The sequence below is a fragment of the Mastigoproctus giganteus genome, chromosome 4 (assembly GCF_048544385.1).
Source record: "Mastigoproctus giganteus isolate SK-2022 chromosome 4, ASM4854438v1, whole genome shotgun sequence".
Classification (NCBI taxonomy): Eukaryota; Metazoa; Arthropoda; class Arachnida; order Uropygi; family Thelyphonidae; genus Mastigoproctus; species Mastigoproctus giganteus.
The window spans coordinates 178,029,027-178,045,602 of NC_143578.1; the positions used below are offsets into that span (position 1 = coordinate 178,029,027).

General features: G+C 35.4%; 1 protein-coding gene across 1 annotated transcript in view; it reads right to left on the minus strand.

Annotated features, from left to right (window-relative positions):
- Window positions 1-16,576, minus strand: part of LOC150087223 (proto-oncogene vav-like) — a 433,316-nt gene that overhangs the window by 97,570 nt on the left and 319,170 nt on the right. Inside the window, exon 16 of the mRNA XM_090371895.1 lies at window positions 1,254-1,355. Within this exon, the coding sequence (XP_090228021.1) occupies window positions 1,254-1,355 (102 nt within the window). The remainder of the gene's footprint in view (window positions 1-1,253; window positions 1,356-16,576) is intronic.

Genomic DNA, 16,576 nt, shown 5'->3' on the forward strand with positions numbered 1-16,576 from the left:
ATATGACACTGCATATACTGAAAACAGACCAAGGCATTATAGCTATACAATGCACTTTAAGCCAATTAATTGAAGCTAATGACAATCGAGAACAGCAAGTCAAAGAATAATGCAAGAATTACAATGCAATGAAAAGCATTAAATAATATTAGTAATGCCTGAGAACATTGTCATAATGTTGTTTGAAAGAAGGTATGGCCAGTAGTAGTACAAGAACAAAATAGGTTAGAATCTGATATTTCTACTATTAAAAAAGACATCATGCAAATAGCACAGAAAGTTAACTTCCAAGAAGCTGACATAGACAACATTCAAGAGTTGCTGGATAACAATGGTGAACCACTAACAAATGAATTATAAGAGTTGATAAAGCAACAAGTGGTAGAAGAAATCACAGATTCTACAGAATCTAACAAAGAAATTCCTCTGAAGAAATTGTTAACGAAGAAAACATTTTATATGACTGCTGAAATTAGTTAAATCATGCATTAGAAGTTCTAGCTTAAAGTGATACCAACTTTTAAAAAGATTGTGTAATGAAGAGAAGTAAATAAAGTGTTAAATTTTATAGTAAAATGTTACATAGAAATTAAAGAATGAGAGCAATCAATGCTAGATTCATTCTTGTGGAAATCTTCAAGTGAAAACAAAGCTATTGCAACATTCTACATTCATTTTTCTGCTTTTATAATTGTTTGAATTTTGCTTGTGCTAAGTGGTTTCTGCCCCCTCTCTTTTTATTCTAAAGTATATGCATGTACCATTTATTTAGAAAAATTTTTTCTTGAAATGTGTTTCTTTGTTATCAACTCTGATCACAAAGGAATATTCTGGAACACATCTACTTCATTAAGCAAGGTATAACTAATCAAAAAATTAGATCACAACATAAAGTTAAATTAAATTTTTCAGTATTTAAAAAATTCTATAATATCATTTATCTACAAAAAAATAACACAATACTAATAACAAATCAATAAAAATAAATTATGTTTTCAACTTTGGACATTATTTAAAATATTTTGTGAAGGAAATCATTCTCAATTTTTAAAAGCCTTAACTTTTAACTTCTAAAATCTTCCACAAAAAAGCTTTCAAATTTATTCTAGTAAATAATAAAACTATCCACAGCTAGTTTAAATTAACAAAAATTTCTAACTTCTCCCATATTGATAGTACACACACACACACACACACACACACACACACACACACACACACACACACACACACACACACACACACACACCTACCTCATTAGCTTCTCACAGTTGGCACAACTTGTTGGTTTTTCAAAAGTGAACATTGTAAAATTATGATCCGTTTGCCGCAAGGAGAAAGGATAAACATTGTCTCTAGGGTCAGAAATATTTAAATGTAAATTAACATTTTTATAAAATGTGATTTTAATCTCAAACAGACCACACAATTTTATCTATAAAATATTTGAAAACACTAATTGTAAATATAAATGCTAAAAGCTTTTAATTAAAGTTTGTATAAAATAACTAACTTTTCCTCAATACAATAATCAGACTTTTTGCAATAAAAGTGTATCCATGTTGCCGCGGGGGTTCCTTTAGAACAGAAGTTACACCATTCAATTTATGAAGTTGTTGACATTTCTGCCATGGTGAAATTTTTCAAAACTTAATCTCTGTGCAATATTTGATGACTACGTATATGTGCCACTGAAAGTATACATGTGATGCAGCATGGATTCTTCCAGTACAGATAATATGCCAATCTGTTTATAGTGACCTGGACTTGGTGAAAAGCACAATCCATTTGTTTATTTGATGATTCTACATCAAACATTTCCCAAAAAGTAATGCTTCATCATATTTGTCAAGCTCCTTGAGCCATTTGCAAAAACATTTGACAATGGTACTACATCTTAAAAGGGTGTGTTGCAAGGTAACTCAGAGCATAAGATGTCTGCTATGTCTGTAACTTGTGATTGTCGGAGGAATCAAAGCAGTCTGAAGAAAATTCCGAAAAAATCCTACCCACTCCATCCGTATCAGCTAACAAACTACTTGAAAAGCTTCAGTGGTTTCTCCTGTTATCAACATGCTTCAAAATTGGAACCTTCCAAACAAGTATAAAGTGACAAATCCAACAAAACTCACAAACATACTTTTATGAGAAGAAGGCACTTGATCTTTATTGCAAAAGAAGTAATGCCTGCTGCACTGGGTAACTCTATCTTTCTGTTGCTGAAGGCTGTTTTCCTCTTGTCAAGCAATGAAAAACTATACACTCTGACAGAGAATTCTAATGTTTTCACTAGTACAGATATACTCATATATTAATATAATACATGCATTATATTACCAATAGTACTAGAAAAGTACTGAAATGAAAAGATCAGTGCTTCAACCTTCAAATTCCACTGGTCATCACCTTAATTACTCATTCTACAATGATGAATTCAGCAGCAGACTTAGATCTCCCAATTCAAGCTATATTATTTTCCTAAAATTAAGTGCCAATTATAGTGGCAGGTATGGAAATTGCAACTACTTTATTACATTCGTAGAGTAAATAAAATATTCAGATCAACTTGTTTAAGGCATGGTTAGAATCACACAAGTATTCACAAAGTAAGTGAGCACGTGCACTACTGGTATAAAAAATATCCTTGTTTATACTCCAGCACAACCACCAGGTCAGTGGAGTTGACAATAAATCAATCATATTTAGCAGTCATGGGCTTGAACCCCGATCCACTCAGAGTGTATGCTACTGCACTCGTGCTCATGACCACTCGGCTATGTCAGGCCTGAGTAACATAAGAATGTTTATTAAGAGAGATTTTCAGTTCAAAGTAAAAATAAAGATGAGTTAAATTAAAATAAGTAAGACAGTTTAATTAAAAAGGGAGAAGGCTAAGCTGACATTTTGAAGGCTAATTTGCCTCCTTCTGGGATGGAATGACTGGTAACAGGCTCACAAAGCACAACTTAACAAACCTACATGTACAGCCATCTTTCTTGGTTATATATCTCATGTGGGTCAGTTACCTGGTTGTGTTGGTTAACAGTGGTTAGGTTCTTCGCTATTGTCATTGCAAAGAACCTAACCATAACAACCAAAGTCATGATGAAAACCCAAACAGTGTGCATCCGGTTAGCTTCTTTTTGCAGTGGCCAAAATCTCACAACTCTTTCAGAATTTTCACATAACAAGCCTAATTGACCTTGTGGGATAAATTCTACACAAACAATACCCATTATTATCAAAGAAGCAAATCAAATGCAGACTGATATTTTGCTTCTGAGTCATGCTGGAAACACCCTGTTGCAGAACTAGTTATCTTTGTCAATTTTTGTTTTATTTTTTTTTTAATTTCGATCAGCTTCCTTTAATGGACAAGAACAAATGTGAAATGTTTACTATTTCTCTCCAACACTCAAAATGTGATAAAACATTTGCATAATCTTTACCCTTGTCTGTTTTCCTTAAAAATGAATCTGGTGTAAGCCAAGTGGTCACATGAAAGGGTACAGTAGTATATACATTTGAGTCAAAATTGGTACAAGCCTGTGTAACTGCTAAATCACTGCTGTTTTCATTTTCTCTGTGAACTCCTCTGACCTATGTAGAATGTAAAAAAAAAATTTTTATTAATTTTTATAATTATTGTCCTTTGTAATGCCAACTTTTAGAAACCAGAATCAGGAAAATTTTCAATAGAGATCTGTCTATCAACTGCAAATTGCCAATGAATGCTTCTTAGAAATTAATAAAAACAATTAATATGTATCATACAATGCAACAGGAAAATTACAAGTCCTGTCATTTCCCACTTTCTTTTCCTCTCCCCACTATATGGTTACCTGTTTGGGAACAAATGAGTGTGCATATATAAATACAATCATCTTAACAATAAAACTTCTTTTATGGCTGCAATCGGGTTTTACAAACCTTCAGAAGTCAAAGATTCTAGAACTTTTAATAGTGTGTGTGCGTGTGTGTGTGTGTGTGTTCTAAAATTCCTTATTTCTAGAGAACAGAGTTCATAGGACAGCTACTAGATAGGAACCTCACTGTCCCAAATACTGGAGAGAATCTGAATAGTGTGCATGTGGGTCAGTGTCAAGAAGTTCAGTATATTTTTGCTATCTCAGATGTCCCCATCTACAGAATCCATTATGAGTAGTCAAACTAACAGAGCAAACTTATCTGTATACAGATCTAAACCTCTATAAAACTTCCTCATTCATTTCACAAATATATACAGTTACAGTTCCAATCTCAATGATGGCCATTTCCACCAAGCTTCAACTACTGCTTCTATTGGAACATGCAGAAGACTGGAAAGCAAGATGTTGGGGATTTCAAGCCCTGCTGTGGGTCATCATGGAACAAATAAATACATGGGTTGTATTAGGTTAACTAATAGTAAGAACATGTGCATCTATACCTGCATGGCTGACTGGGCTAGCCGGGTGGGTAAAGTGCCTGCCTGGCAACCCAAAGGTCGCGGGTTCGAATCCCGCCTCGGGCTTGGATCAAAGTACTGCAAAAACCTTGGGAGGTGCATTATGGCCACAGAAGCCGATGGGCCAACAACTACCAAAAAAAAAAAAATACCTGCATGTACACTAATGCTAGGAGCATTGTAAATAAATTTGTTTAATTTGAAGTACTGATTAAGTCATCAAATGCAGACATTGTAGGGATAGCAGACAAGGTGTCACTCAGACATAAGTGATGCTAAATTTGAATATGGAGAGTACAACATATACGGGAAGGACAGACAGGACAGGAAGGGTGGAAGGGTTATGCTCGTAGTCAAGAAGCAAAGTAAAATCTAAGGCAGTGCATCCAGTTTACACAGGTGACCAGTGAAATGTTTAGTCAGTTTGGTGTGACACAAGCACTGGGAAAGCAAAATTGAGAGTAGGAGTGTGTTATAGGTTTAACGACTATGATGAGTATACCAAACACAGTGGGCAAGTAAATCAGAATGTCTTATAATGGGGGATTTTAACTTTCCAGATGTTAAATGGAAAGGCATGTAAGACAGGCAACAAGAGGAAGCAATGCTCTTAATCTGGTTATGAGCAATGATTTTTTCATGCAATAAGAATCTACTATTAAAAGACCCATTGGGTGGCAGTGATCACAGTTTACTAATGTGGAATGTAATTAAAGGCATAACTTATCCGTCAAGGGCAAAGGGAAAGCTTTTTGCTTTCATAAGGGTGACTACAGTGATCTCAGACAGTTTTTAAATTCTATACAGTGGAACCAAATGATGATGTTACTAACAATAAATCCTAAATGGGAAGTATTGAATGAAGTAATCATAGAAGCTACTAGGCTTTTCATAGCAATAAAGAAATACAGTTCAAGGCCTAGACTAAATGGATGTCAGATGAACTATTAAGACAAGTGGCAGAGAAGAAAAATGCATGGGGGTGCATATAAATTATCAGACGATACAGAAGCCTATGGTAGGTATAAATTAGTCTGTAATCAATTCACAAAGGAAGTTAGGCAAGCTAAGAGATTATGAGAAGTCTCTGGCAAAGAATGTGAAGAACAGTAGTAGAGCTTTTCATGCTTATATTAACAGTAAAAGGAAGGGGTTGAATCACACTGGGCCACTTGATGTAAGTGGGTTAACTGTTGATGACCCTTGCTCAGGTTGCTGAGAAATTGAATAGGTATTTTGCATTTACATTCACACAAGGAATTTTTTTGGGGAGGGAATGACATTGGGAGGCTAAATGATTTTGTGATAACTGAAAGAAAAGTGGAAGAGAAATTGTTGAAGCCAGACATAAGAAAAGGCAGCTGGGGTTGAGGGAATCTATACAATTATATTAAGGGAGACAAAAAAAGGAGGTAAACCCTTAGCCATAATTATGAGCACATCCTTAGATTCAGGGGGAGCACCTAGAAACTGAAGATATGCAAATGTATCCTCAATTCATAAAGGGGGATAAAAAGGTGACATGACAAATTAGAGACCTGTTGGCTTAATATCTGTTCCAAGGAAAATGATGGAGTCATTGTTTAGAGAAGCAATGCAGGATCATCTACAAAGGAACGTAATTACAGTGGATTCCGGTTATTTGGGACACATTGGGACTAGTGCACTTTGGCCCGATATGCGGAGTTTCATGTAAATAGTTAAAAATACAGTGGATCCCTGCTTTGCAATTGGTTCACTGTACGATCAACCACGTTACAATGGACTCTCCATAATAAAATACCATTCACTATATGATGTGTAGTAAGAGCTGGTTATTGTGATTGCATTTGTGAATTGGAATTTTAATTCTATTAAATGGCGATTCTAAAAAGCAAAAATAGGAGGAATATTATCCACAGGCTATAAAAGTAAAGACATATTAAGAACAAATTTACACTTTATTACTCACTGACATTTTTTTGGGTTGTAAAATTTAAAACAAGAAAAAAAGATAAGCAATCAATAACAAAGAAGATGGCAAGCACAAATTGCAACTAACATGATACACACAAGTGAGATACAAAGAAACAAGTTCACGAAGTTTAAAAAATAGGAATGAAGAGAAGATTCTGAAATTTTATTTATGTTTTTTATATAACTGAAGGTTTCAGTGAAGGAGAAACACATTTAACCATAATAATGCAAAAATCCTGTAAAAAGCTAGAATTCCATCTATCGGTAATAATGGCACATGCAATAAGATTGAGTTCTACTCGTTTATAATAGATTACATTAACAGAAAAGCCCAATAAACCAGAAACTGCAAATTGTTTTTTATTGTTTTATGGTTGTGACCTCCAGAAATGTGCTTTAGAAAAATATCACAAAGGCATTCAAAATTTATTCTTATAACTGAGCATATGATAACAATAAAACCATAATGCATTTTAATGATTTGAATTGGTTTTTTGAAATTTGATTTTATAAAGCGGCTGATTCTACTAACCAATGATCATATTAAACAGCGGCTACTTATTTCACTTTATGATGAGCATACGATTGTCTCCAACAATCGGGGTAATCTCGTGTGCTGCCCCAATTAAATGGCATATTGTCCCAATTAAGTGAAGAAAACCGTAATTATTTTCTCGATTAGGCTCTGTTCTTTAAGACTTGTCCCAAATAAACGGCTGCCTTGATTAACCAGTGACCCAAATAACCACCAGTTAATTCATTGTATATTGCAGTCACGGCATGGATTTAAGGGGCGGTCTTGTCTAACCAATCTGACTGGATCCTATAATGCAGTGACCAATAAACTGGGTGCAAAAAATTATTTTGATATCATATACTTGGATTTCAGGAAGGCTTTTGATAAAAGACTGCTGTACAGACTGGAGCAATGCAACATTAAGGGCAAGTTACTCCTATGGATAAAGAGATGGTTGGGTGGAAGAAGACAGAGTGACAATCAATGGACACTGCTCTTCATGGATTAATGTCCCCCAGGATTCGATGCTGGGCCCACTATTGTTTTCAATATTTATTAATGATATTAATGCAGGTGTGTACCAGGCTTAATGTCTTAGTTTGTAGTGATAGAATGGCAGATAGGGTGGTTAAAGACAGTAATCAGGATATGCCACTGTAGCAAGATCTAGACAAATTAGACAGATGGGCTGAAAATTGACAGTTGAACTTTAATATTGACAAATACAAGGCACTTGTATTTGTCAATATTAAAAATACCAGGCACTGCATATGAGGAGTAGTAATCCCAGAGAAACTTATCAATTGTGTGGTACTATACTCAGGGTAGTGGAAAATGAAAAAGAGCTGGGTTTAATTGTGCAGTCAGTTATGAAATTCTCTGCAGAGTGCAGACAGGCTTCCAGGACAGCTCACATGTTGTTGTCAATGATATACATAAAATTTACTAGCAGGGATAAGGAGGTGATTATCCCTTTGTACAAGGCCATGGTTAGGCTACATCTTGAGTACTATATACAAGTCTGGAGGCCTTACTTTAGGAAGGATATAGATCTGCTGGAACAGGTACAGAGAAGAGAAACCAAATTGGTGATGTGAACAAAAGCTTGATTTAGAAAGGCTTCAGTTCTGCAAATCACAGCATCTGGAGACTAGGCTCCTGCGAGGAGCCTTTCTAAATCAAGCTTTTGTTCACATCACCAATCTGGTTTCCCTTCTCTGTACCTGTCGATCCATTTGAGGCCTTAAGCCCCTCAATCGGATCGACTAAGCTGAATGTTGATGGCATTCTTCCCCTTGCTGAGACTACACATGAGGTGACACAAATTCAAATTGAGGAAGGATGTGCAAAAGTTTGCCTTCAGCCAGCAGATGGTTGATTGTTGGAACAGGCTTTCATCTGTTGTTGTGGAAGTGGGTTGTTTGAATCAAGTCAAGGAACAACTAGACAAATTGGAGGGGGAAGTGTGTAGTTTTTTTTTTTTTTTTTTGGCTGATGCTATATAAACTTGATTTCTTGCATTATTTGCCAATACTACTACTACCACTACTATTTATAACAGAGTCTCAATCATTAGTTGCCTCGACTACTACTCATCTCACTTGTTAAAAATATTTCCTCTACAATTCCTTTTTCTTCAAATGTGGTACTTATGCATATATTTTCTGTGATATTCCTTGTCAGCAACTTTCTACTTTTGGAATCTAGTCTTTTTGATCTCGTCTTAAAATCTCTTACCCATTCTGTCAAATTCATCTGCTGCCTGTATCATTCCTCCAACTCTAAACTCCTGACTTCATTTCTTTGAAACTCTCTTTGTTTTTTTTTTTTTTTTTTTTTTTTTTTGATTTGGTAGTTGTTGGCGCATCGGCTTCTGTGGCCATATTGCACCTCCAAAGGTTTTTGCAGTACAGTGATCCAAGCCCGAGGCGGGAATCGAACCCGCGACCTTTGGGTTGCCGGGCAGGTACTTTACCCACTCGGCTAGCCCGGTCGGCCACTCTCTTTGTGCAATCCAACTTTCCTAACAGCAAGGTGATTTTCCTTGTGATTTTATCGTTCACAGCTGTGGCTGGCTTTTTTTCTAATTACAGTCGAATCTCATTAATACAAAGTTCTAGGGAGCAAAATTTTCACGTTTTGTAATAACAAGATCCCCCAAAAGAGTCAATTTTAACTTTTTTTTTTTTTTTTTGACACATACTATCTAAGAATAATAACAAAATCAAAAATAAATTAATTTAAATGAATTAAATAAAATAATAAAAACAAAAGCCCCTAAGAGAAAAGCCATTAATGGAAATGAAAATATTGTACAGTATATATTTTGATATATACAATATTTTAGTATCACAGTAAAAAGAATTAATCTTAATATAAAAGGAGAAATACAAACCATTAACTTTTTGATAAATTAATCTAATTTAAAGAAAGAATTCAATGTTTTGTGCACAGGTTTTGTCCTATATGCATTTTTAACTACAGCACAGACATTATCAAATGCAACAGTTGTTTCTTTATCAATGTTACTGCAGGCCAGCACATTCTGTATTATGCTCAATGCATTTTGGGCACCTTTTTTTTAGATGGAAGTGTAGGTGCTTCTTCCCTTTCACTGTTGCTGGTAACAAAACATCGTTTTTCTTGGTGCTCAGCAGATCTTCTGGTGTTGCATTGCTGTGGTAGAAACTTCATCATTCACCATCACAAACTTTTCATGTTCACCAACAAAATCCATATGCTCCTTCAAATTCCCCCATTCCTCAATATTGTTATCACACTTGTTTATTGGACTATGTTTTTCAATGATATTCTCTCCAAAGCCACTCTTTTTCTGAAGCAGTTGATTATTACACTTGATGCAATATTGTCCCAAGCAATAACAAGATTACAGATAGCATCCAAGACATTCCAATTTGGCTGCAGATTGTTTCCTCATTCTATGCTGCAGATAAGTACCTTATCGGCCAGGCTCTATATGCTCTCTAGAGGTTATAAATAATGCCTTGATCCCATAGCTGCATAAAACTGGTGGTAATGGGAGGTAAAAACAACAGCTGTATATTTGTCGATTTAAGTGTCTCAGCAGAATGTGCTGTATGACAATTTAGATTCATCAGAATGTTCCTTTTTTCTGAAGCCATTCTTTTGTTCACTTTTGATAACCAAGACTGAAAAATTCTGACCGTAAGCCAAGCACTTCTATTGGCCTCAATCATAGTAAAGTTGGTTAACTTCTTTAAAACATTTTGGTTTGGAAAACTTACCAATCACAAGTGGGCATAGTTTTGTACTGCGATCTCAATTGCAACAAAACAGGGAGTCTTTTTTTACTTAATTTTCCACCACAACAAGACGCTCCTCAAATAGCAAATATTTTGTTCGGCAGCAAATTATAAAATAAACCTATATAGCCATAATTAAAAATATCTTCTGCCTCATATTTTTCAAGAATAGACTGTACAGAACATAACCAGTGTGTTGCCTTTCCTTGAAGTCGCTAATTCCATGTTGCTGAGCTAGATAATTTGCCTTTTCTTGCAAAATCGGACCTGATATTGGCTAATTAGATGCACGCATTTGTTGGTACCACTCAAAGTTTTGTTTCAAGCTCCTCATGTTTTGAACCATGAGCCATATAACATCGCTTTACCTACTTTCAATATTGTAGATAAAGTAGGTAAAGGGATGTTGTATTCCTTTGCAATGTCTGTTTTGCTTCGTTCCATCCTGCAGCCTCTTGTGTAATTTTCGATTTCATTTCCAAGCTTAATTCTGTCTGGTTATGTTTTGTCACCATAACACTACTAGATGAGATTTAATATAAACAAACTTTAAATTAATTTAAAGACAAGTTCTAAAAAACACATTAGCTCAGATAAAATGACATGGAGAGGGAAGGAGTAAACAACTTAGAAAAACTGTTTTTAACCTTTTGTTAATTTAACATCTCATCCTTCATAACGATGTTTTTCAGAGTGCACTTAAGTTGCAGCTACCATAAACTGGTTTTGTTTACACAAAAGTAAATTCTAACAATATAGTGCCATCCTTCAGGAATCAGGGAACTGGGTGGCCAGAAGTAATAATAGGCAATAATCAGACAACTGCGCCAAGATTTGTATTAAACAAACAAAATAACAATATTTATTTCTCACAGGGTGAAAATGAATTTTGTAATATATATTAACTGAATTTTGTAATAAATGAATATATTTATATAGAAAAGCCTATCCTTTCACAGGGGAATGGTATGTGTTTCATATAAAAAGTGCTTTGTATAAACTGAGTTTGTATTAATGAGATTTTACTGTACACTGATCAGATGATCAAGATGCAGAGGTTTTTGCAATTGCTAATAAACTCACTCAGCTTGTTCATTTTTCAACAAGAATATCAAACGTTATCTGCACACCCAAAACTCTTGATCTTTTTCTCACAAACAACACTTCAAAGTACAGTCATTTTTATGGTCCTCTAGGCACTTCTGATCACTCTCGGTGATGATCTTTTCTGCAATGGAGCCACTCATGTTCCTTCTCAAATTTGTGTCATTTGCCATTAAAGGAATGAAAAATGGAATGATTTGAAAGATTTCTATTCTTCTTTCCTAGATTAATTAGATTAATGTTTTAAATCTTCTGATCCCAATGTTTTTTTTTTTTTTTTTTTTTTTTTTTTCAGATCAGATAAGTGAAATTATTCTGGTAGGAATGAATTTCTTTATTTCACATTTCACCTTAAAATCTTGTCCTTTATCTACATCTTGGTTTTCTAATAAAGGGTCTAAGGCTGTTCAAAATAAGAATGCTGCATATTTCAATTGGCTCTTTCAAATCTCGAGCTTCATTTCCTGCCTACACCAAAGCACAAAACAATTAGAAAGCAGTTATTAAACTGCTTTCCAATTCAATTTTTAACAGGCTAAGAGTAGAAACTTGCTTCTTGTCTAAATGATAATCAAGCATTGTAGTCTCTTGTAAAAGTCCATAACTTCTGTCCATTAATACTCCCACGTCTGATACAAACTGATACTTGCATCCTCAGCTAAAGATGAAGTAACCTTACTAACATCCTACTTATCTGCTAACTCATATTGATGATCTTGATAAACCTAGTCCTACTACAACAAGTACATTCTGCTCAATGCCTCCTGTGGTTGTCTGACAGAAAGATGTTAAAATAATTTTGAACAATCTTCATGTCAAGGAAGTTCCATATCCTGATACCATTTCTCCTCTTGTTCTAAAAGTCTGTGCTCCTGAGCTTTGTCCTGTTCTGTGTTGCCTTTTCACACTTTCTTATTCCACTGGTGTTTTTTTCTTCTGTTTGGGAATTTGCTTATGTCCAGCAAGTTCTTTAAAAAAAGGTAAATTCTCTCCCATTCAATTTTTTTTTTAATGAAACCCCCAAACATGAAAGGAATTAGAACTAATTAATTCCTTTATTAGTATTTAGTAATGTGCATAGGTTAAAGGTTGAGAGGATGAAAGAATATACTTCTTGACATTAGACTTGAATTAGTGTAGATCGCAATTTTTAGGAAATACATGTGAAGTGAGATCATTCCAGAAAAACAGAGGTCGAAGGTATAAATGCGGAAGAAGAAAAGTTGGTTTTGTGACTTTGAAGCTACACAATAAAAGGAAGCTGACTGGTTGCAACATGTGTTCGGACTCATCTGGAAGAGAGAGGAAGAATTATTTTTTTTTTATTTTTTTTTTTTTTGGAGCATTAGCAACTAAGGCCATATTGCTCCAGGATATGCGGTGGTCATTCCCTGACCTTTCCACATCCTCCATATTTGGTGGTGACGGGCTCGAACCCCGGTCTAATCAAGAAGTGTGTGCTACGCACTGCTGCTCCTTCCCACCTGGCTACGGAGGCGCCTAGGAAGAATTATAGAAGCCAATTCAAAAGAACGGTGCCCACGGATGTATCTATAGAAAGTCATGCAGCAGAAAGAGAACATCTAAGGGACAAAGAGTGGAGAGACTTTGTAAGAGACTGGTCAAAACTGGTCATTAATTAACCTAATGCCCTTTACTGTATGGAATCTAGAAACCTGAGAGAGGTTATGGGGGCACTGCCCCAATGTGGGAACAATATTCAACGGTAGTCAGATTTCAGATTTGTACACAGTGAATAGCTGTTTAGAAGAAAGTAATGCCCTGAAGGAAAGAGAATACCAGTTTTTTAGATGCAAAGGAAACAATATTTGTGATGTGATTATACCAAATAAAAAAGAACGGAAGTCAGGGTAATCCCTAACAGAGATGTGTTCTTGTCTACAAATCTGAGTGTCATCAAAGATAAGCATCAGAGCAGAAGAATCCTCTTTGTGAAATATAAGACAAGACTGAGTTTTAGAGGACTGAAATTAACTAAGTTATTTGTCCCAATAGAAAACTAACTGGAGATTGGCATTTAAGGAATTGGTAGTGATTATTTGAGAAGCTAAGACCTGTTTATACACGACAAGATTTCTCAAACTGGAAGGTGGAATGCGATGTGCTATCATCAGCAAAACCATGAATAGGATTACCAGTCAATGGAAGAAGGTCATTAATATACAATGAGGAAAAGAGTGGGCGAAAGAAATGAACCTTGGGGAAGCCCAGCATTAGTGCAGAAGTAAGAAGACAGAGCCATCAACCATTGCCCGTGGTGAGTAGTAAGAGAAAAAACTGAATACCCAATTACAAAAAAACAGTTGGAAAACCATAAGATGGCAGCTTATTTAGAAGACCTTTATGCCAAACACGATCAAAAGCCTTTGAAATGTCAAGAGTAACTTCTTGAGTTTCAAACTTTTCCACTTAATTTGCCTAAAGACATGAAGCATAAGCCAGTATATCACCAGTGGATTGACACTAACAGAATTCATACTGGCTATCATTGATCAAATGGAAAGTTTCTAGATAGTTTAGCAGTTGGCTTTTAATAGATTTCTCTATTGCTTTAGATAGAAGAGAAGTGCAATGGGATGATAATTGGATGGAAATGATTTGTAATTTTTTTTTTTTTTTTTTTTTTTCAGCTTATGGCCAAATATGAGAAATTTGCAAGCAGAAGGAAAAAACACCAGTGGAATAAGTAAGTTTAAAAAGGTGAAGCAGAACAAGAGTAATCTCACAAGCACAAGTTAAGAGAACAAGTGGAAAAATACAATACCATCAAGACCTGTTGCTTTCTTGGCATCAAGACTGTTCAAATTTCTTCTGACATTCTTTTAATTAAAGAATACAGGAGGCATTAAATTGAGTGTACTGGGAATAGTAAGAGGCAGTTTACCAAGCTCACTGAAACAAGAATTAGAAGAAAAGTAGGATGCTTGCAGGTCAGCCTTATCTTTAGCCGAAGTGGCAATAGGCATCATCCGGTTTTCCCAGAGGTGGGAGTAAAGATGGGCAAAAAAATGGTGGCCAATACCTTTGGCAAGAGACCGAAATGCTCAACTGCAATCTGAACAAGAAGCAAGTATTTTACTGTTAGCCTGTCAAAATCTAGTTTGGACTATTAATAACTGCCTTAAATTGTTACAAGCCTTTGTGTTGGCAGAAAATGAACCTGGAGATTGATGCAAGCCGACTGCAATATGCAATAATCTCTTCTTGAACAGCTTTAGCCTATTTATTGGAAAACAATGGTTTAAATAAAGGTGGAGTGTGGAATAAAGGATTTCATCCGAACAAGAATGATTTCACTGACATGATCTGAGCAAACAATGACATCAGATTTAAAACAGTAATCCAACCAGGGAAAAGAAGAATAGAAATCTCACAGATGATCCATTTGAAATCTTGTAATGCCAACAATACGAGGTTGAGAATGGCACAAGAGAAAGGCTTCATTGGAGAAGAGACCATCACCAAGTTGTGATCTGAGGTGCCGAGAGGGCCACTAACCTCGACCATGTACTCGGAAGGATTGTCTGTGAGAAAAAAATCAAAAGTGTTGGCTGTGTAGACAGGACTGTCAGTTATTCTGGTAGGTAAATGAACAATCTGTGTGAGGTTATTAGTAATCCTGCAAAATGGAAGCCAGCTGGAGTTATGAACATTAAAATCTTACTTACTCCATGGTGCTTGGGCTGTGAGGCTAACCATCTTGACAGCTAAATTCCACAATTATGTGTGAGCTCTCTCCAGTTACCTTCTCCACCGAAAATTACACTAATATCTTCTCAGTTTTCCTTTTTCCAGTTGGGATTCCTGTAAGCATTTGATAGATATGTCTTCCATGATCAGTACAGATAGCATGTCTAGCCCACCTCAATTTTCTAACACCTTTATGATTTGAATATACTTTCACTTCTATGTTTCTCCTTTAGTTATTGTTATGTAGCCTTCTCCATTCTCCAGTGATTATCTTGTTTTAGTCCAAAGACTGTTCTTAGAATTATATTTTTGAATGTTGTAACCTGTTCTCTGATTGTTTGGGGAGTGGTTAGGTTTCACATCCATGGGTTACAGTAGGTAATATCATTCTGTAAATCTTTATTTTCAGGTTCCTAGATACTTGTTTTGAAGTTAGAATTTTGAAACACATAAAAGCCTATATTTCCACTCCGAATCCTACATTAATTTTCTTCTGCGATATTGTTGCAATCATTCAGAATGTTTCCCAAGTACTTGATGCTTGACACTCTCGGTTGTTTGATTTCCAATGTTGACATTGAGGTCCTCATTATTCTTATTTCTAGTAAGTTTAAGGTATTTGGTTTTATTGTTGTTTATTTTTAGGTCATTGAGATTAGCTTATTTTTCCAACACTATTAAATTAGAGATGAGGCTCTGAATATCATCAATGACTAGGCATATGTCCTCTGCATAAAAAAGCCTAGTGCAGTCTATTCAAGGTGTACCCCCTTTCCCTGTCTCTTCCACTTTTCTTATCGCTTTATCCAAAGCCAAATTAAAGAGCAAGGGTGATAGTGCATCACCCTGTTTTAATCCTGTCATGATTTAAAAGGGGTCTGATATTTCATTATTTAACTTGTTTATCAATTCTGTCATGCATATTTTTGTAATGGTGACTAGTTTTTTGGGAATCCCAAATTTTAACATTGTATTCAAGAGTTCACCTCTTCTAATACTATCATGTGCCTTACTGAACATTAAAATCAACAAGAAAGATTACCTTGCTGTTAGGAAAGTCTGACTGAAGAAACAAGTTTCAAAGAAAAGAGGTCAAAGAGAGTTCCAAGTGATTAGTGGAGTTGGGAGAACAATAGATGCAACAGATCAATTCGACAGAATGGGGAGGAGAGATTTTAAGTAGAGGAGATTCAAAATTACATGTCTTTGACAGGGAATATCAGAGAGAAAATAAGCACACATACCACTTTTGAAGTGAGGGGAATCATACAGCAAATAATTAGGACCACGGAGTCAGCCAATAATTGGGATTCGTTAAGAAAAAGTAAGTGGGGCTTGGTAGACTTGTAAGTGGAAATAGACATCAGAGATTCTAACCGAGACAGAGCATATTTGTTAAATGAACGGGGAAGCATTTAGGAGATTTAGATCTTTTTGCAGGTAAGTTTGTGCTATCAGTTTGACTATTCATGATGTATTCAACAGTAAGAAAAGGTGGGGAGGACATGTTGTATGAAGTAATGAAATTTTCAGATATGGTACACAAAGCAAGAATAT